Below are 19521 nucleotides of genomic sequence, written 5' to 3' on the forward strand. Positions count from 1 at the left end.
TATCGCAAAGTTGGAGCCCAAATAGATGAGAGAGGAGAAGAAAAAAGTGTTCTAATAAGACAAAATATTAAGAAAATAAAACTCTTCAGCCTCTGCGCGTTAAAAGCGATGTTTGTCTGCTGCGTCAGGTTCGGATGCGAAAAGCTTGTCGTTGGGATGCACCGAGTTTTGCTTGCCTGCAGCCTTGAATATCGACGAGGGACGTGAAGAGACTCGCGTTGAAAATTAAAGCAAGCATGGAATCCGGGGGCCGTGGCCGCCAATTCCAATCGCGCTAGGACATGCAACAATATTGATCCGACGCTAATGCTGCACACGCCCCTCTGATGCAGTGTGAATATAGTGTGTCTTTATCTTATCTTATCTTATCTAGCTCCAGGCACCAGGGGTTTTCACTACCCTAGACTGGCAAAAATGATTCCAAGTGCTGGATCAGATTCGCAATGAAAGTTGCCGAGAAATTCTTGAGACCAAAAGTATATCTTGACTATTAAAGAACTCCTAGGATACAGATATGCCGGGACTTAATACCAGAGACAAGTGCACTGGTCATCTCGCCTCAATGGGGTACGTCATCTCCGGTTCGGAGGCACAAGTCCGTGCCTTGTACCTTCCATTACATAATGCTACATCCCCCATTCTAAAAGTGGTTGATACTGTTATCAACACGCACTCACGTACAATATTCATTTTCTGAAAAAAACCTTGCAACACAATAGTCCGCGACGAACCTGTACTACTGAATTGCCAAACGTGTCACACAAAGCACATCGCAGCCCGCAATGAGTGGAGAAGGTACGGCCTTCGTATACGGTATGAGCAAATCATTATTCACCGGGAGAGGACACAGATGATGGCTAACACATGGCGCAGGCACCTTGGTGAGGCATGAAGGCTTCCTGATGATGAAAATGAACTAACATTTGTCAAGATGGCGCCAGAGATCTTCTTCAGCGTGTGCTACGGTGACCACAATCCATCTGCAGCAATCCGCGGCCTGCACACTTTTACACCCGCGATACTTGAAGATTATTGCCGTCACAGAGTACAATTTGCAGATTATCCAGCAGCTGTTCCAGAAGCGGGACAAAAAATACGCGGGATATATGTTACAGGATTGACGGATGCCAATATGGAAAAATTAGATTACTTTGAAGGGTCAGAATATGAGCGACGCACAGTAAAGGTACAAGTGCTTGTGAAAGATGGAGGCGAGGAAGTGCTAGGGCCAGAGAAGAGCGCGTCGGTATATGTTTTTTTGAAACCCAATGAGCTGGAGAGGGGTGAATGGGACTTTGAAGAATTTCGCCGGGAAAAAATGAAGCTCTGGACCCGTGGTGATTGGGCCTTTGGTACGTTTGTTTGCAATCGCGGAGATGATATTACTAACTATTTGGACAAAGATGATGACGACAAAGCTGCAGTGAACGGCGTGGCTTAAGCGGCGACATCAATGACTGGTTCACAAACGCTGTGCTATGTTTCTGGAAAGACAAAACCTTGCGCTGGAATGCAGCACCGCGCGATCTTGATGAAAGAAGAAAAGATCTGCATGAAAGCGACATGCGATTTGTGAACGTTTTACGATCAAACGAGGATCAAGTCTGAGATACTAGGTGGTAGATGACAAAGAAGAGCCGAACATCAATCAACGTGTCAGCCACACAATGACTTCATTGCAAAACTTGAGTAAACACAATGCCATCTTTTTGCATTCTTCGTCAGCATTGCCACTGCCATTATCATTGTCGAGAGACCAAGAGAATGGATAATACGATTGAATAAACTCCTCTCGCAAAGCGTTTGGCGAATGCAATTTTCCTTTATTTACAATAACTGCACGGAGTAAAATACTGCCACTATTAGATCCGGAATTTGGCAACCTATATTCTACAAAAATTTTGGCCTCGCCGAGTGGGAAGCGCTTCTGTCAAAAAGGTGTCGCTGGCCGCGTCGGTCGAATTGGAGATTGCAGCCAAGCGTACTCCGTACTGAGTACTCCATAGCGAGCTGGGGGCCCAAACCTGGCAAAATGGCCACATGCATTGTAGATTGATTGTGCGGAGGATGGTGGAGCAGGGTTGACAGCTCAGACGAACACCGTGACATGATCCAAACGCCAAGCATTTCTGGAGAGATATCTACGCGCCTCCTGCATACGGGGATAAGTAAAAGCGTTTGAAATTCGCAATGGCCCCGTCTGCGGGTGGATTGGGTTGTGTCTATTGAGCCTCTCGTTGTCGTGGTCGGTTGGTAGTAGTCGGTTGACACCAGATGTTGAGACTGGACAAGAAAATCCTGAGTGCGCTGGACATGGATGCTCCAAAACTCGACTCCAGCGTCTGGTTCGTCTATCGAGAGGGTGAACGCTGCTGCCCCCCTGCCTGTGCGAACAGGCTCGTTAATCGCGCACATGCAAATATAAGTAGCCAACCGCTGGTTGCAAGTGTCGACAGCTGGCAAATGTGTGACCAAGCTGGCGGCGGCTCAGGATGGATTGATGGATTGATGATTGGTTATGATGGCTTTGGCTTGAAACCTTTCAATATTACCTCTCTTCCCCCTCGGAGCCCAGTACTAGTAGTATTCTTTTGATTTCCAAGCTACATACCGTGAACAAATCCCAATTTGAACTAATACTCCTACTCGGTACTCCGAACACTACCAAAAGAGCCCATCGATCTGAATGCCCCGATTGAAACCCTGCCTGGTTTCATGTTCTTTGTTTCTCGTTGTTTGTTACACGCACAATACTCCGTAGTGCGTTTGTATGTACATATTCCTGCTTCCCCACCCTGTGTGTTGCACGGGCTGATCCTCAACAGAACCCTTTGCGCCCTGCAGGTTTGCAGATGCAGGGGGTCAAACAACTCGACATGGCTGACCATGCTTGTGCAGGCTGTTGTCGACCCCTGCAACGAGTCACGACTGCAAGAAAAACCGACGATGCCGTCTCACTTCCATGGCTTTCTACAGCGAGGATGGAGACGGGGCACAAGCCGGGGAATGTTCGGCCAGCAATACGGGCTAAATCAGACCTACAGACGAATTATGACATTTTGCGCCATGTCTTGGCTACTTGAGGACAATACAATGCTCAGGTCGGACCAGCTGCGATGGTCGACTTACATTCTCTGGCTACAAGAAACAAACAGCTGTGATCAAGCTGATCAGAAACATGCAAAATTGGGCCTCGCAGCTCCCAACCCCCCCATTCCTCAAAGTGGCGCTTCGCAGAACCACAACCGTGATGCCCATGGCCAACACCAAGTAGTACTCCGGTAAGTGCCTATCAACAGATGATGACAGCTACTAATATGCTCCGTTCATGTACTCAGTGTGAACCATGAGAACAATGACATGAGCTCTTGCGAGTTTCCCACCAGAAACTATGCACACACACGGCAATGTGAAGCCGAGCCACGGTGGACACGGCGGCTACCTCCTGGCCAGCCACATTGTCCCAGCTCGCCCTGGAATGGTTGAAATGGCAAAATGGGTAAAGAGACTGCTGGCTGCGTGTCATCCTCAGCGCCATGACGTCCTTGCCATTGGTCATGATGACTGGCTGGGGGACGTATCCACACAAGCATGGCTGTCAGGGGCTTCTTCACTGTTCAGGGCGGGCTGATCGGGGACTGGAAACCACGACGAATTTTTGTTCGACTCTTCAGAGGGGCGACGCTGGGCCAATAGCATCCAGAGTGCCCAAAGAAACGGAAACACACAAGCCTTTGTTTCGGAGACGTGCAAGGGCCTGTGATGTTCTTTCCACGATTGGAAAAAGGACATAGAAACAAAAAAAAAAGAGCTTCTCGTTACGACACATTCTGGAACGAATCGAATTCCCAGCGAGACTCACTTTGCCAGCGTCTTTACACCATGGATGGCCGTCTCGACAGGTGGACATGACTGTGAGCACAGACTTGTCCTGCTTGTCTTGCCACGGTCTTTGTGCGCACCGTTCACGAGGTGGCAATTGTGTTCAGAAGCTAAAGAGGCGTTCACTGGACTGGGCGCCTGGGGTTCATCAGATGGACCATCCACATGGTGCAAAGAGCAACTACACTAGTTACTAGTGCCGGTCGTCTACGAGCCAGTTTGAGGCTCTGGGACTGCAGCCTATCGGCATCGACAGCATCGGCCTTTTCTTCAAAAATTCTGTTTTGTGTATGGCCCCTTGCAGATCTGCCGCGCTTCGAAACCGCGCGGGGGTAGCTTCTGTGCCTGAACTGGCTGGCCATGGCGCCCTGTCCCACCCATCGTCTCTACTACACCACCATCGGGATCCCGTGAGAGGCTCGTGTTCAATGGTGAGATGGGATGGCTACTATGCTGAGACTTTGTGACTGCCCCCCCTCCTCGCCTCTGCCCAATGATTCTTCGTCAATGATCCGCTCTGGGACGCACTTCTTGGCTTGTTTGCTCATTCATGGTGTTGAACAAGCACCGACACAATGAGGTAGACCCCGTCTTGGAATGCACAATCGTCTTGGTGTATAATATGGTCTGTGTTCCCCGACCTTCAGCATGTATATCTGCTCTGCATCCCGGCACCAGCCCTACAGTCCTTTCTTCGAACGGTGATTTGTCGTTGAGACAACCTACACTCCCTTTTCCAGCGATTTTTTTTTTACCGCCAAGGCTAGACCTTGTTTGCTTCGACCGACGAGCTCTACAGATTCCTCTGGATTAGAAATCGTAGAGATTACCAGTTTGGCCACCCGGTGTGTTGCAGCTTACTGGCATTTTTTTGTTATTGTAAGTCGGCCCTACCCCGTCTTGTCTCCGGCAGCAAACCGCAGTCTTGGAGAAAATGGTACGCTGCCCATGTTGTCCAAGCCCCAGCTTGTGGTTTGCCATGACCGAAACCAAATCAGCACATTTGACCTTCAGATCCTTAATGCCAAATACTAACCATGCTGGCCTCGGTAGCACACTCCTTGCTCGAATACGCTGATTCTTGACAACTTTCAAGTTTTTCTTTCCTCTTGTCTCGTGGACAATACTCTCATTTCTTGCATAGCAACATTTGAGTCTTTCGTCTGGCGCGTTTTATTTTCCATCGTTCTCCTTCACCTAATTCAAGATGTTGAAGAAGATCGTACTAGCCGGTCTAGTCTCTTTTTCCAGTGCCCACATCAAATTGAGAGCACCTGTTCCATTCGAATTTCCTGACCCTGCGCATTCGCTGGATCCCCTCCTGCCCGATGGCACTGATTTCCCTTGCAAGAACGCCAGATACGACGCTCCGACTCCAGGTAATGAGTTTGCTCAGGGCAGCGAACAGACGCTCAAGTTCATTGGTAGTGTTGTCCATGGTGGTGGTTCGTGTCAAGTGTCTATTACGACTGATCTGAAGCCGAGTAAAAACTCTGTTTGGAAGGTCATCAAGTCCATTGAAGGTGGATGTCCTGCCAAAAATTTATCGACCAACATCTTGCCGCTCAACCCCAACCTTGAAACTCCCTTTGAATATTCTTACACCATCCCAAAGGACCTCGCCGCCGGCAAATATACCCTTGCTTGGACTTGGTTTAATAAAATTGGCAACCGAGAGATGTACATGAACTGTGCTCCGATCAGCGTTACCGGCTCTGGCGGTTCCAAGGATGCCTTGGGAACCTTGCCTGATATGTTCGTCGCCAATACCGGGAATGGCTGTGGAACCTTGGGAAACACAGATTTGAAGTTCCCTAATCCCGGAAAGGATCTTGATCAATTCGGCCAGCAAACCCCAGCTGCTTTGACGGCGGCGACGGGCAACTGCGCTGCCGCCAGTGGTCCGCAGCCGACTGGTGATCCCCAGCCAACGGGTGCTCCTCAACCTACTTCTGCTCCTCAGCCTACGTCTTCTGCAGGCGTTGCCCCTCCCGCCGACCCCAACGGGACGATCCCTGGAGGAGTTTTCATCACCAAGAGCCAAGGACAACAAGCCGGTCAACCTTCTGTGACAAGCCAGCCACAGGCTAGCCAATCTGATGACACATGTGACGAAGAAGTCAGTCAACCTGCTGTCACAAGCCAGGCACAGGCAAGCCAACCTGCCATCACTAGCCAGGTACAGACGAGCCAACCTACTGTCACTAGCCAGGCACAGGCGAGCCAATCTTCTGTCACATGCGAAGAAGAAGCCAGTCAACCTGCTGTCACAAGCCAGGCACAGGCGAGCCAACCTGCTGTTACAACCCAGGCACAGGCTAGCCAACCTGATGTGACAAACCAGGTGCCTGTTCCTACCACTGCCGGCGGCGCTCCTCCCGCGACCAACGGGACTGTTGGCGGTGACGCGGGGGCTTTCGCTGCTGGCACCGCTTGCAGCACTGAAGGGATGTGGAATTGCATCGGCGGAAACTCATTCCAGCGCTGTGGCGGCGGCCAGTGGTCTGCTACCCAGGGGGTGGCAGCCGGAACCAAGTGCTCCCCTGGACAGTCACCGGAACTTAAAATGGATTCCGTGCAGGGAAACAAGCGCAGTTTTCGCCGCCGCATGCGCTCCTTTGCATGAGCCCAGAAAGACCCTGCATGGTTGGAAGAGCTTGTGGTCAAGGACAAAACGGAACGATCGCTATGAGATTTATGAAGATTACCAGGAACCAGTCAAGGTGTGAAGGACTGGTTGCCACCGATTTCATGTATATCATTCTTTCCAGGTTGTAGATTTGTGGCAAGGGCCTTTTGGCTCTCTTAGATGCAGTCGGGCAAGGCAACGCCGTTGGAGTAGAGATTGTATGCGGTTAGAAGTTTGTGAATTCAACAGTCAACACTCAGAGATATCTTCTAGAAATGGATTGAAAAATGTTAAATACGTTCCCTTATACAGTTCTTCGTCGTGAGTGCTGGGTTGATTACCGTAGTCACCTTAATTTGTTGAGGGATTTTGGGCCGAAAAGATGAGAATGAAAGACGGCATCATGCCAATGCGATCTGCGCTATATGCCCTAGCAAATAGTTTATATCTGTAGGCCCCTGTCCTGGAGACGTGCGATGTACTATCCCTCCTTCGCCAGGAATTGATGTGTTGTGATTTGCCCCGGTAAGCGCCCGGCGGTAAACAACGGGGCCGCCGCACCTTGCCGCGTCCCGGCCAGGTCCGCACGCGAGCCCGATCGCTGTCGACCAATAATAGGTGCCCCTGCTCCCCGATTTAGGTTGACTCGGCCGTTGAATGCTAATCAGGGCAGTTGACCCACTAATTACCCTGGCTGATCAGACGTCGGGGGTTGAGCAGGCTTCGAAACATAAACAATCGCAGTTGGGCAACTTATAACTTAGTGTTAGTGCTATATGGAGTATTAGATTTGGGTTGGCTCTCAGATCTGGAACACCCTCGTACTCGGTCGCCACATTGACACTCTGAGGAACTACCAAATGGCACCTGGCTCTTCCCTCGATTACGTGTCCTTATTCTCTTCTATCTAGTTGCCGGGCCTTGTATGAATCCGAATAATCAATATGATTGGCAAATCCCGGGCCAGAAAGACACCAAAGACAAGGCCCGTCAGTGTGAATAGTCTGTCTGGATGAGCCGGTAATATTCACAAGTATCCGTATGCCTTGGTTGAACGCTGCATCTACTAAGTGCTTATTGGAAGCCGGGAGGAAAATGTCATGGCCACAGCCTTGTTGCCCTTTAACCGGATGCGACATGCCATGCTTTAATGGGGGCGTGGCTTGCTTGAAGCAAACACGGCTGGGGTTGAGCCTCAGCTTCGGGGGAGCCGGGTATTTAATTTCCTGCAGTGCTACAAGTGGCTTCGATTCCATGACACGGCGCGGGAATTCTGTACTGACGGGACAGATATGCTGGTGGGCACATGGTCAATGGCCCCGGGTACCACGGAGATGTGCCCTTGTTTCTACTGAGCCCTGGCATCTACGTCCTTTTTATCAAGACTGCGGGGTCCTGATCTAGATATTCTCGTACTTGGACTGATACATGCTGAAAACTATGGCTTTCATCGGTGGAAACGGGCTTGCCGAGTATATCCATCGAATGGAGCGGACGCTCGTATCGGAGAGTTCAAGGGAATATTCCAGATGGCGCCACTAGTTTTACCATTTTTCCTCGACCATGCCAACCGGGCCCCCCATTAACAGTGTTGGCGTTGACAATCCCTCATTGTTATCAAGTTTGAACTAATGACTCTTCGTAAAGAGAACTCTTTAGGCGTGCCGCAGTTCTCAAGTAACGTGAAGCCCCAGGGGGGGACAGGCCTTCAACGCCGCCCGTGATAGCCATCGCTTTAAGCCTATGAGACGCATCCAAGTCGCACATGGTGCCGCAGAGAAGGACGTATTCTTCCCAAGTACACGGGGTAAATGGGGCGTAGAACTCACTGACGGGGGATTAGGCTTACGAGCCCGACAAACATCAGCATACTTTGACTGCTGGGCCACTCAGGCTGTTCGGGGTCAAGCGGGAAACCGGCAGTATTACGGATGGCACTTCTATTTTCAACGATGAACGTGGCACGGCCGACTGGCTTCGAAAAGGGGCGCACCTACGCGAAAGTTCCGGTGATGATTGTGGAACTGCAATTACTCCTACCGAGAGTCGGGAAGGACCAATTCGCTTCCCGTTTATGCGCCGCATGTTTCTTTCGAGTGTGGACTCTGTGCAAACATTGCTTCTGGGAAAGTGGCCGTGGCGTATTCCACGGGTCTTGGGTTTCTTGAAACGAAGGCTTGATAACAAGGGCAATCGTGAAAGGCTGAAGCCATGGGGCACCGCATGCGCGCGAACCCTCCGCCCTCTGTGGCATCCGCCTGCATGCCTTTGCTTTTGTTATTCAATCTGAACCCACTGCTCCAAGATACGCTGATGGCGTCCCCCCAAGTATCTGCGTTGATATTCAACCCCGGTTGTTGACTACCGTTCATTCTCGCAGGCTGCGGCTGTCTCGATAGCCCAGCCACCACGCTTCCCTACGCTTGGATAGCAAACATGTGGTAGATGGCTGGATTTGCCTCGTAAGAAGGCTACTATGATGCAAAAATACTGGAGTTTGGACGTATATATATATATATGTATACTCCAGTTCGAGGAAAAGCTCCCAAGCTTGATGTGACCTTCAGGCCGGACCCCAGCTCACAAAACCTTGACTCCTATTTGCTCCCACATGCCTTTAAAATACCTTGAAAATGTCTGAGCTTCAACTCGATTCAAAGACTTACAACCACCACCCTACGCATGCCGTAGACGAATTCGAGTCGCCGAGTTCCAACCCGGTCGAACACAAGCGCCACGGTATATTCTCTCCTTCTGAGTGGCTTTTAGAGATGCTTAGTACCATTGGAAAACTTGTGTGCCTCGCCGCCATCATCGCCATCTTCTGGAACATGGACAACAAGCCGCTCTCGGCTTGGAACAGCATCGTCTCTCTCAACGCAGCCATATCGATTCTAACAACCGCCCACGGAGCGGCTCTAATGCACGGCGTTGGCAATTTCATTGGCCAAATCAAGTGGCTTCACTTCAAGGAGGGAGTCGATAGGCTCGAGAACCTGCAAAAGTTTGACGAAGCAAGTCGCGGGCCCTGGGGATCCTTCATGTTTCTTGCCACGGTCAAGCCCAACCTGGCTACTCTCGGTGCCTTGATTACAATAGCTCGATTCGCTTTGTCGCCACTGACCCAGCAAGTGGTCAAGATTGAGCAACAATTGGTCCCAAAGGGCGACGCTGTCTTCGGATATGCGCACGAATATAATCGTGGGCTTATACTGGCGAACAATGTTCCAGGTAAACCCATCCCGGGAATAGACAGGACGTGCTCCCGGCTAACATACTCGCACTAGACAGCATCCCACAGGATCCCGGACTACAAGTGGCCGTCTTACGAGGACTGTATAACATTAGCAGTCCAGAGGTGTTCAGCTGCTCGGGGGAATGTAGGTGGGAAGGGCGGTACGTAAGCTTAGGGTTCAAGACTGAATGCACGAATGTCACACAAGCAACACTTGATACTTCCCAATGCGCCAAGGCCTACGATAATCCAAGTCTTACCCTCTGCAACATGACGACGCCCAGCGGCTTGGGCATCTCGACTCGATACGTGGAAACTGATCTTACAACTACCTATTGCATGAATGTTTCCTCAAGATGGGAGTCAGATGACGAATTGCGGACCAGACTTCCTGAAATTGCACGTTTCGCCTTGTATAGGTCTACTAGCGATGGCAACTTCAACGCTTGGGACGTCAATATTACGGATTGCTCTCTGTCACTCGCAGCTTATGAGTACACCAATGCCCGAGCGAACGGCAGCGCATTCTCATTTGAGCAAACCCGAGAGCCTCGAACCTAATCCGAAGAACCCCTGGGATTTCATAACGAATGATGATGGCATGAAATCGCCCGCCCGGGTACAGTTAAACACGTCCAAGGTCCAGGGCACTCCTGCCCTTGCCATATCTTTGAGTGACCTCAGTGCCTTGCAAGTCTACCTCGAGTCGGATTCGATAGCCAGCGAGTGGGTATCAGGAAACTGGGTGAATAAGAAGTCGGGCCTCAGCGCCGCGCTTTCAGGCAATGTGGACGTGGGGAAGCGGTTCGAGATGATGGCTCTCAGCATGACGAGTTATCTGCGCTCTGGGCCAAACTCGATCCCGGCAGCCGGGACGAGCTTCAGCAGCCAGCCCTTTGTTTCCGCGCGGTGGCCGTATTTGATAGGACCCGGCATCATTCAGTCTGCGGCGTTGCTATTTACCATGATGGCCATAGCCGGGAACCGGAAAAGCCGCAATGTGCCGCTGTGGAAGTCGTCTGCGCTTGCCGTTCTCGCTTGTCACTATGATAGCCAGTCTGGCAAAATACAGGCCATTGGTATGACGGTGGACATGAAAGAGATGGAGAATACGGCAGAGAAGAGTCTCGCACAGCTGGAGTAGGGACGGCTTCGCTTTGCGGGCAAGAGATATATATTTGTTTTGGGGGGCGAAATACTCCGTAGAGAGCTTTGGTCGATAGGATATGCGTGGACGAAAACTAATTTTTGGACAATTTATGCTCGCTTTTTGGACAGAAGTTGTCTCCGTCTGTAGACACTCTAGTCTTGGCTGAGAATTTGCTCTCTGTCGGGCTACTCTCGCGCTTCATCATGTTCTATATCAAAGGTCAGAGGAATGCCCTGGTGAAAGACAGAGGTAGGTGGTCATAATTTGGGCAGCTTCTGCTTCACAGAAAGATGACATTGTGCCGCGGATTACATGGGCAAACACCATGAACGTGATGAGATGGGCTTCGTGATGCTACGCCGTGACCCAGACTCGTTTGGTATGCGTCTTCCTGCCCCTTATAACTGTTCTCTGCCGGCAAGAAATCAAGAAATGGTATTTGGCCATGTGCATTAACCTATATGAGATTAGTGCCGCACGTGGCCGAAATTTGCCGGCACCGAGGGACATGTCCGTGCACCGCCACTTCTTTCGTCGCTTAGCTGGCTTCCCGAGCCCCGAGTTTCTGAAGCTCCTCGCCATGGCCTCCACCCCAATAAAAACAACATTTGAAGGTTGTTTCCAAAGGCCAAAGTACTGATCGTGCTGCCCCACTTTTTTTAGGTGAAGCAATGCTCTTACCAGCACTTGCAGCTTTGCTTGACCTAAAAAGAGTGGGGCGTGGCACGGTTACTCCATACTTGTACCAGACATACTAGTGCTTCAGTACCTGGCTGCCGCCGTTTGGCATGGCATGAGCCAGGACAGGGACTTGGTGATCCCTTGCAAGCGCCGCAACGTAAAGAAATTGGTCCACATGCATTTTATCCAGAAACCTCTTCTGGGTCCGCTCGTCCAAGGGTGCTGCTAGTGGAACATTCAAGGGCTCCGTACGACACAGGGGGTATGTGATGTTGCGCAACCATTCCAACGAGTGAGATGTGCTTTGCTGCGGGTGTCGTGGCGAGTGCGACGGTTTGTTGAATTTGTTGTGAGTGCTCGCCTTCTCTGCCCCCTTTGCACCGACTACTTCATCTTCTTCTTGATCCTTTTCGTCTTGTCGGCGGGACAATTCTGTCGCGTCGCTTGGCGTGATTCTCGGAGCTTACCATGATGCCGAGCTCGGACGAGGCTGCGCCTGTGCCAGAAGAACAAGTCAAGGTGTACAATATCCATGTGAGATGGCCTCTTCCATTTCGATCCTTTTACTTCTTCCGCGAGTCTCTCGCCTGGCTCTACCGGGGTTTGCTAAGCTGATGAGTGTAGGTGTCGAGCCGCTATCTCGACTTGACGAGGCAGAAACTAGAACTTGTCCGGCTTCCGCACGATGCTCCTCAAGCCCACGATGATGAATGGTGGGAGCCCAAATCGACGGTTGATCCGCTGGTCGATTACTGGTATGCATTGCCGTTCGACCAGTTATACATGTAGTTATGGATTCTGTCATCTGACGAGGCTGACCACCGTGGCTCCAGGTTGGAGGAGAATTCATGGCGCCAACGAGAAGCCGAGTTCAACGCCAGCATCCCTCAGTTTCGAACCACGATCCGGACATCATCCCCCGATAGCCCTGTCCGCCTACACTTTATTCATTCACGCTCTGCGCACGCCAATGCGGTTCCTCTACTCCTGATACCCCCGTTTCCATTTACAAACCTCTCCCTCAAGCACGCTATCAACGCCTTTACCACTGTCAACGACCCGGCCAGGGATATTCCCTTCCATTTGGTTATTCCATCGCTGCCGGGTCTGGGGTTTAGCGACCCGATTACGAGCAATAAACGCATGATCTCGCTGATTGCCGAAATGCTGGACACGTTAATGCGCCGCATCGGGTATATCCATTATCTCGCAACCAACGCTGCTCCGTCGCCCAATTCCGTTTCTGACATTGACTGGCGAGTCGTTAACCATGTTGCCACATCCTATCCGGACTCTTGCCTTGGCGCTCATTTCGTATCACCGGTGTTTAAACAACCAACATTGCAAAACGCCCCGCTGGAATGGATCAAGTGGAAGGCCGTCATGGTGCTTTCGAAACCTGTGCTGGGATATTCTCAAGATGATATCACTGCTTTCCGACATCAAGACAAGCTGAACCGAGGGCCAGTTGATAATCCCGGACTACGTGTAAACAAAGTCTTCGAGCCGAATACCCTTTCTTATGCGCTGTGCGACTCACCGACGGGGCTGCTATTATTTATCCTCATGGTGTTGCGAATGCTGGGCCCTAAACACCAGCTTTCGAAAAGAGAGATTATTGAGATTGCTGAACTGACGTGGCTGCCCGGACCGGAAGGCACCATTCGGCTCTTAGCACACAGTGTGACGGCTCCGGATGATTTGAAGATGGGACCCAAAAAGCCCACGGTTGGCATCACGGTGTTTGAGGACAATCGGAATCAGATGGATGACCAGGAGTCGGGTGCTATTTTTCCTGTGCCAAGTCCCTATGTCCATACCTGTAGAGGCTGGGGACGGAGTAGCTACAATATTGTTTCGTGGCAACGTGTACCAGGTAGTCCTGGACTGTTGATATGGGAGAGACCAGAAGTGATAGCTGCTGGCGTGAGAAGGTTGGCCGAGGCCATTGTCGCCAAGGACAACAGGCTTCAGAAATCAACAGACCCCAGAGCAGCTCTGCCGGAGCAAGTTGCCGTTGGCGGAGATGATGCAACTCCGGGAGAGATTTCGGGCGCAACATTCCAGACACAGGACATGCCGCACTTTGGTGTGGCGGCAGAGAAGGGGCCGCTTGCAGAGCAGGGGCACTTTGGTCAAGATATCAAGACGAGAAGAAGACCGCATACGCCCATGTTTCCATTGATGGTGGAGCCGAGCCACGACGCGGATCCAGATATTGGCGAGTTCAGCCCGAGTTCAAGTGCGGGAAGTCCCGATACCATTAGGCCGGTGAGGAGAATTGCTTAGTGGCGGGAGGAGACATATTATCATCCATTTAGCAGAAACACATTCATACATGATGCGTAGCATGTTGTGCTCTGCCCGGCAACTTGGCTGGGCTGGTGCTGTGCAGGTTAGAGTGTGAGTGTACTCCGTAAATTCAGACAAGTCGTGGGGGTGGCAGAGAATGACATGGAGTGTGTACATGTGGCTGGTGGCTGGTGGCTGGTGTCAGCTGCTGTCGACTTGGCCCGGCACCTCGATTTGTTCCTATGTGTATGGACTCCAGAGTACTTGCCCAGGTATGATTTTCCAAGACCAAGCCTCCAACTCCAAAAAGTCTACCCGATGGGCCGCAACGTCTTGCCAGGCAGAACATAAGCCGGAGAGATCGCTCGTCTATTGAGCCCAGGAAACTGCCGTCGTCCAGGGCGACGATGCCCACGCAGTTGCTCAACACTCTTTGACCGCCCAACATCAAGAGTCGTCAGCCAGCCATGTCATCGAACCGCTACGCAGGGGGCGTCCCCATGCGCAACGGCAACGGGTACGGAAACTTTGGCAGAGCGCCAGACGCATACGACTCTTATAGCGACGGCCGGCCGAATGACAGAACCGACCGGTATGGCGCGCCGCTGGGAGCAAGGGCGCCGCCGCCAGCTCTTCGCAACATGCCCTCACGGGCTCGCGTCCAGGAGACCAACGCTGAGAGACAGATCGCTCAAGTGCTGGAACATATCAGAAGCGACTGGCCGTCCATGTGTGACAACGACTCCATCCCCGTTCAACTTGCGCTTCAACTGCTCGACTCGAGCTCCGTCGGCCGCGCCCACGAGTATCGCAAGTTCCAGGAGACCCATACGTACCTCCAGGACTCGCTGAAAAACATCGTACACGAGCACCATCAAGGATTCAACAGTTCGATTGGTACGTTTCACAAGATTCAAGGCAGTATTCAAGCGTCACAGAAACGTGTGCGAGAGCTTAGGGAGTCGTTGGCAAGTTCCAAAGCCAGCCTGTGCTCCACCGATCCAGAGCTCAAGAAGCTCTCTCATACCTCAACAGAGTACGATGAACTACTTCAGACATTAAACGAGTTGGACGACTTGCGGGCTGTGCCCGATCAACTAGAAGCTCGGATATCAGAAAAGAGATTCCTGGGTGCTGTGGAGGTATTGCAAAATGCGTTGCGCAAGCTCAGGCGACCAGAATTAGATGGCATTGGTGCATTGAACGATTTGAGGTCGTACCTGGCGAACCAGGAAACCGCGTTAATGGATATTCTTGTAGAGGAGCTGCACGAGCACCTGTATCTGAAATCGCCGTATTGTCAGGACAGATGGCAGAGCCTTGCCAAGGCACAGGGAGCTCATGGCGACGGTTATGGTGATACCAACAATATTCCGCCCTTTCATTCGGTGCTGGATTCTATTGATTTGGAAAAAGCGGTTACCGAGGACCCCACGAAGAACCCCGAGGCCGACACTTTCAACTATATTGGGTTGCTGGTTGAGTCACTGAATAGGCTTGGCCGGTTACAGAACGCTGTGGAAACCCTGAAGCAGCGACTACCGGTTGAATTGTTTGGAGTTGTAAACGAAACCATCAATGAAGTCGATCAGAGACACCCAAGCTCACTCCGCGGTACTGCTGGCAAGACAGACGGGGTCTTTGTTTACAATAGCCGCGAGACGCAGATGCGAGCCGATGTTATATACGACTTGCTGTGGACACTTTACGGCAAGTTTGAAGCCATCGGAGAGGGCCAGCGCGCATTCCACGAGTTCATCAAGGCCCTTATCCGACGCGAAGGAGCTGGGAATAATAGTGCCCTGCTGGGAAGCTTCAAAGAGCTTTGGAACCTATATCAAAATGAGATTCGATCCCTCCTGCACAACTATGTCACCACTGATGCAGACGTTTACCAGTTTGACTCCCCAAATCCGGGAGCCAATTTTAGTGGCAAGAAGGACGCCATGAGGGAACATTTGTTCAAGTTTGCAGAGGCGGATGCCAAGTCTGTTGACATGGTGACGGAATACGATGCGTTGGAGGGCATCATTCACGCCACAGTCCCGGGACTTACAAGTGGTACGCGGAAACAGGGTCTAGATTCAAAGAAGAACCGAGTCGCTCTGGACGCCAGCCTGGCGAGACGAGATGCAGGTCAAGGGCTGGTGGGATCCAGCAAACAGTCGACTGGTTCTTACAAGTCCCTAGTTGAGCCGAGCGTCTTCAACATGAGCCTATTGCTTCCCCCTACCTTGACGTTTCTTCAACGCCTCAAGACTATTGTTCCCCCGGGCTCTGATTTAGCCACCAGCACACTGACCACATTCCTCGACAATTTCCTTGTCAACGTCTTCCAGCCCCAACTCGACGAGACGCTGAGCAAGCTCAGCGACACAGTGTTTGGAGAAGCAGATTCCTTCCTGCAAGACCAAACGTGGAAACAAGTGGCGCCACGGCCAGTGTTCAAAGGCGCGACCCAGTTCTTCCAGATTGTCACTGCGTTCTGCAAAATGCTGGGCACGATCCCTCCAGACCAAGCACTGAGCTCGCTGATTGTCACCCAAATGATGCGCTACCACGACCGATGCTTTACCTGGTACAGGTCTCTTGTGACAAAGACGCAGGACCACAGCGAAGACGCAAACAACTTGAGGGCATCGGCACGGTTCTCCATCCAGCCTGGGCCACTACAGGACATTATGAAGCAGGTATGGGCCGCCGAGGAATCTTCCGCAGCAGAGCTCCTGTCCAAGGAGATTCAAGCCCTGATTGAGCAAACCAATGCGCCACCCCTCGAAATGAACGACATTATTCAGGACAGAGACATCATCTCATCACTGTGTCTCCTATACACGAGCATGAAATGGCTGTCGGCCAGGATCTCGAGCTTGCGGTACATAACAACCCATGACACAGATTCTTCAAGACAAGCCCAGCCTCGACAAGCAAAGCGACGATGGACATTGATGAACGATCAAGGCAAGGCTGCGTCGGACCAAAACCCCGTCCACCTGCCTCTTACCCAAGAAACAGTGCAGTGAGTTCCGCCGCCTTGTCCCTCTTCGTCCCCCCTTCCGCCAATAACCCACCACAAGCACCGCTAACAAAAAGTTTAGGACGTTCGACAACATCGTCTCCTCATACCAAGATCTCGCCGCGACCGCCCTCCTCACTCTCCACGCCGAAGTGCGCACTCGCATTGTTTACTCGCTCCACACTGCCCTGTCTCCTTCCATAGCACCCTACCTCCTCGACCAAGAGGTCCGCGAGCCAGATCCCCAGATTCTCTCTCTCAACCTCGAGCTGGTGCTCTTCGACGACACCATTGTACGGTACCTCCGCGATAAGGAAGTTGCCTTTATCCGCACCGGCCTCGGCCTCCTCATCAACAACTACCTCGTGTCCAACGCGAGGCTCGCCTCGCCCATGAACGCAATGGGCTGTGGGCGAATGCAGCTCAACATCTTGGTTCTCCAGCAGAACCTGAAGAACGTAGAGGAAGGCGTCGATTTGGCAAGGGCAGCGAATTACTTTGCCCTATTTGACGGGGGGCCCGACGCGATTGTGGAAAAGGCAAAGGAGGACAAGGACAAGGAGGCCGGCAGCGGCGCCGCCGCCGAGTCGTTTACCTACGACGAGCTCAAGGCGTTGATGGAGTTGTGCTTCAGCGAGGGCATGAGCAACAGAGAGAGGGGCATCGCGAGCGCCGCCAAGAGGCAGCTGGATGATAAGCTGCTGGGGTTGAGTGAGCACATGTGGCAGTCCTAGGGGCTTGCTTGTATGGAGTTGCGGCGGCGGGCTGTATAATATAAAAATGTTGTTGCATAGCCGTGAAATTATATGCTGCTCTTGCTTGTTGCTCTTGCTTGTACTGTCTATGCTTGGGCCTGCGGAGCCCACCTGGCCGTAGCGTTCACGAACATTCAATGTTGGAACAAAGCACACCCGGTTGCTGACCCCCCGAGTTCAGGTGCACAACGCCTTGCACGCAAGTCTGCGGCGGGCGACGTGTGTGGTCGCACGAGACCATTGGCCATGGGCATTTGTGCTGCTTTCTTCGAGGCGCAAGACCTTCTCCCTTGGTGGCATGACGTCAATGTCGCGCAATGGCAGCAGCCGAGTCGTGGCGGATGTGAGACGTAGCTCGTGTTAGATGGGACGACCCTGGCCAGCCAACCTCCTTGGGCATGGCGAATGCCAAGATGTCGTGATTTTTTTGTTGATCTTGGCTGAGGGGACACTGTTTGGCAATTCGGCCTCATTAATGACTATCATGATATACTCATGTCCGTAAAATTGGCCACTTATGGCTGGCCCAGGGTGTATTTCTGGATATTGCTACTTTGGCAATATTTGCCCTGTTGAAACTGTGGAACGTGGCCTGGTAGATGCTGGCTGGTGTATCTAGCTCGTAGTAAGTTACGTGCTGCATGGAGGTATTTGAAGAATGGGGGCCGTTCTATGTATAACAGATGAAGCCGTGGTTGGGCCCTGGCTAAAGAGGACAACTTCTATTCAGGGATAATGCCGATGGGTGCGAAATTGCCATTTACGATGCGATTCCCATCAGCCGCTTGCTCACCTATTATCGCAGACGTACGGAGTACAGGGTACAATATACCATGCTTGGGCGGCCTCACTTCTCTACTCGATGGTGTCAAGGCGAAGATGGCCTCTTCTCACTCAGTGGCCTGGCTGGCGCCTTGGACGAATGTCAGCCAATCCGGGCGGCTTATGCCTTGACCGTCGTGCAGGGTGCTAAAACGCTTGAGGGGTTGCATGTGGCGTGGCGTCGGGGGACTCAAGCATTCAGGGGAGAAGAGGTGGGGGGCACATGCGCGAAACACTGATTGGGCATGACGATGGATTCCCTCCTGTGGGAGAAGCGCACCGGTGCCGCATCGCACTCGGAGGCTGTTGGGTGACTTGATGAAACCGAACCGTTGAATATCGTCGAGACGAGACAACGTGGTGTTTGGGTGGTTGTTGTTCAATCCGTAGATTGTACAACGTATTGCGGTGTGTTTCTTTATCTGATAAGCTGGTCCTGCACGGAGTAAGTAATATGAGTCATTTACTTCGGGTATTTGCCGAGTGGCCTTTTTTTTTATATTAATCTCGGATGCCAAAAAAAAAACCAACTTCGCCTCCATGCAGTGTCAGCGTCAGCGGCATCATCATCTTCAACGTGGGAATCGCCACAGATCCTTGTCGGGGTTGAACCCAAACAACCGTTGGCGTCAGCGCGAGGCTGCCGATTGTCTGGTTTGTGCAAACAAACGGCCAGGGACCGACGATAACAGAGCAAGGTCTTGTGCGGGCATGTGGCTGCTGCCGCCGCTTGGGACTTGAGGAATTTAGCATGCGGGATGGACGCAAAATACAAAGCCTGTTATTGCCGCCTGCCCGCCCCTTTTCTCCTTTTTCTTTTTTTTTACTTGTCTTTTCTGTGGTGTTGGGGATGGAGATGGAGATGGAGCTAAAATCTGTCTGCATGAGATCGAACCGTGGGAGGCAAGACCCATCCATCCACAAGCCCTTCCTTCCCAAAGCCCACTGCTAGAGAGCTGTGGTTGGCCCCTTCAAATTAACTGGGACCGCAGCGGGTCTGAGCGAGTAGCTGGTGGGGCGGGAATCCTGCCATTAGCGCAAAGTCAGCCGCCTCGGCCA

At 51.9% G+C, this 19521-nt stretch overlaps 6 protein-coding genes across 6 annotated transcripts; all 6 read left to right on the forward strand.

Annotated features, from left to right (window-relative positions):
- Nucleotides 1-931: 931 nt before the first annotated feature.
- Nucleotides 932-1441, forward strand: MAA_01544 (AIG2-like protein; the record flags this gene model as incomplete). The annotated part of the gene is made up of 2 exons (XM_007819542.1): nt 932-1352; nt 1404-1441. The coding sequence occupies 2 exons, from the start codon at nt 932-934 to the stop codon at nt 1439-1441; spliced, it is 459 nt and encodes a 152-aa protein (XP_007817733.1).
- Nucleotides 1442-5089: 3648 nt separating this feature from the next.
- Nucleotides 5090-6508, forward strand: MAA_01543 (endoglucanase; the record flags this gene model as incomplete). The annotated part of the gene is made up of 1 exon (XM_007819541.1): nt 5090-6508. One exon carries the CDS (start codon nt 5090-5092, stop codon nt 6506-6508), a length of 1419 nt encoding a protein of 472 aa, XP_007817732.1.
- Nucleotides 6509-9144: 2636 nt separating this feature from the next.
- On the forward strand, nt 9145-10307 carry MAA_01542 (uncharacterized protein; the record flags this gene model as incomplete). The annotated part of the gene is made up of 2 exons (XM_007819540.2): nt 9145-9742; nt 9799-10307. The coding sequence occupies 2 exons, from the start codon at nt 9145-9147 to the stop codon at nt 10305-10307; spliced, it is 1107 nt and encodes a 368-aa protein (XP_007817731.2).
- Nucleotides 10308-10347: 40 nt separating this feature from the next.
- On the forward strand, nt 10348-10890 carry MAA_11536 (uncharacterized protein; the record flags this gene model as incomplete). Its single annotated transcript, XM_011413531.1, has 1 exon — nt 10348-10890. The coding sequence occupies one exon, from the start codon at nt 10348-10350 to the stop codon at nt 10888-10890; it is 543 nt and encodes a 180-aa protein (XP_011411833.1).
- A 1155-nt stretch (nt 10891-12045) lies between these two features.
- MAA_01541 (epoxide hydrolase) lies at nt 12046-13866 on the forward strand (the record flags this gene model as incomplete). Its single annotated transcript, XM_007819539.1, has 3 exons — nt 12046-12111; nt 12202-12332; nt 12411-13866. The coding sequence occupies 3 exons, from the start codon at nt 12046-12048 to the stop codon at nt 13864-13866; spliced, it is 1653 nt and encodes a 550-aa protein (XP_007817730.1).
- A 470-nt stretch (nt 13867-14336) lies between these two features.
- MAA_01540 (exocyst complex component) lies at nt 14337-17619 on the forward strand (the record flags this gene model as incomplete). The annotated part of the gene is made up of 2 exons (XM_007819538.1): nt 14337-16888; nt 16968-17619. The coding sequence occupies 2 exons, from the start codon at nt 14337-14339 to the stop codon at nt 17617-17619; spliced, it is 3204 nt and encodes a 1067-aa protein (XP_007817729.1).
- Nucleotides 17620-19521: the final 1902 nt, after the last annotated feature.

The sequence above is a fragment of the Metarhizium robertsii genome (genome assembly GCF_000187425.2).
Source record: "Metarhizium robertsii ARSEF 23 chromosome Unknown MAA_Scf_9, whole genome shotgun sequence".
In the NCBI taxonomy this organism is placed as follows: domain Eukaryota; kingdom Fungi; phylum Ascomycota; class Sordariomycetes; order Hypocreales; family Clavicipitaceae; genus Metarhizium; species Metarhizium robertsii.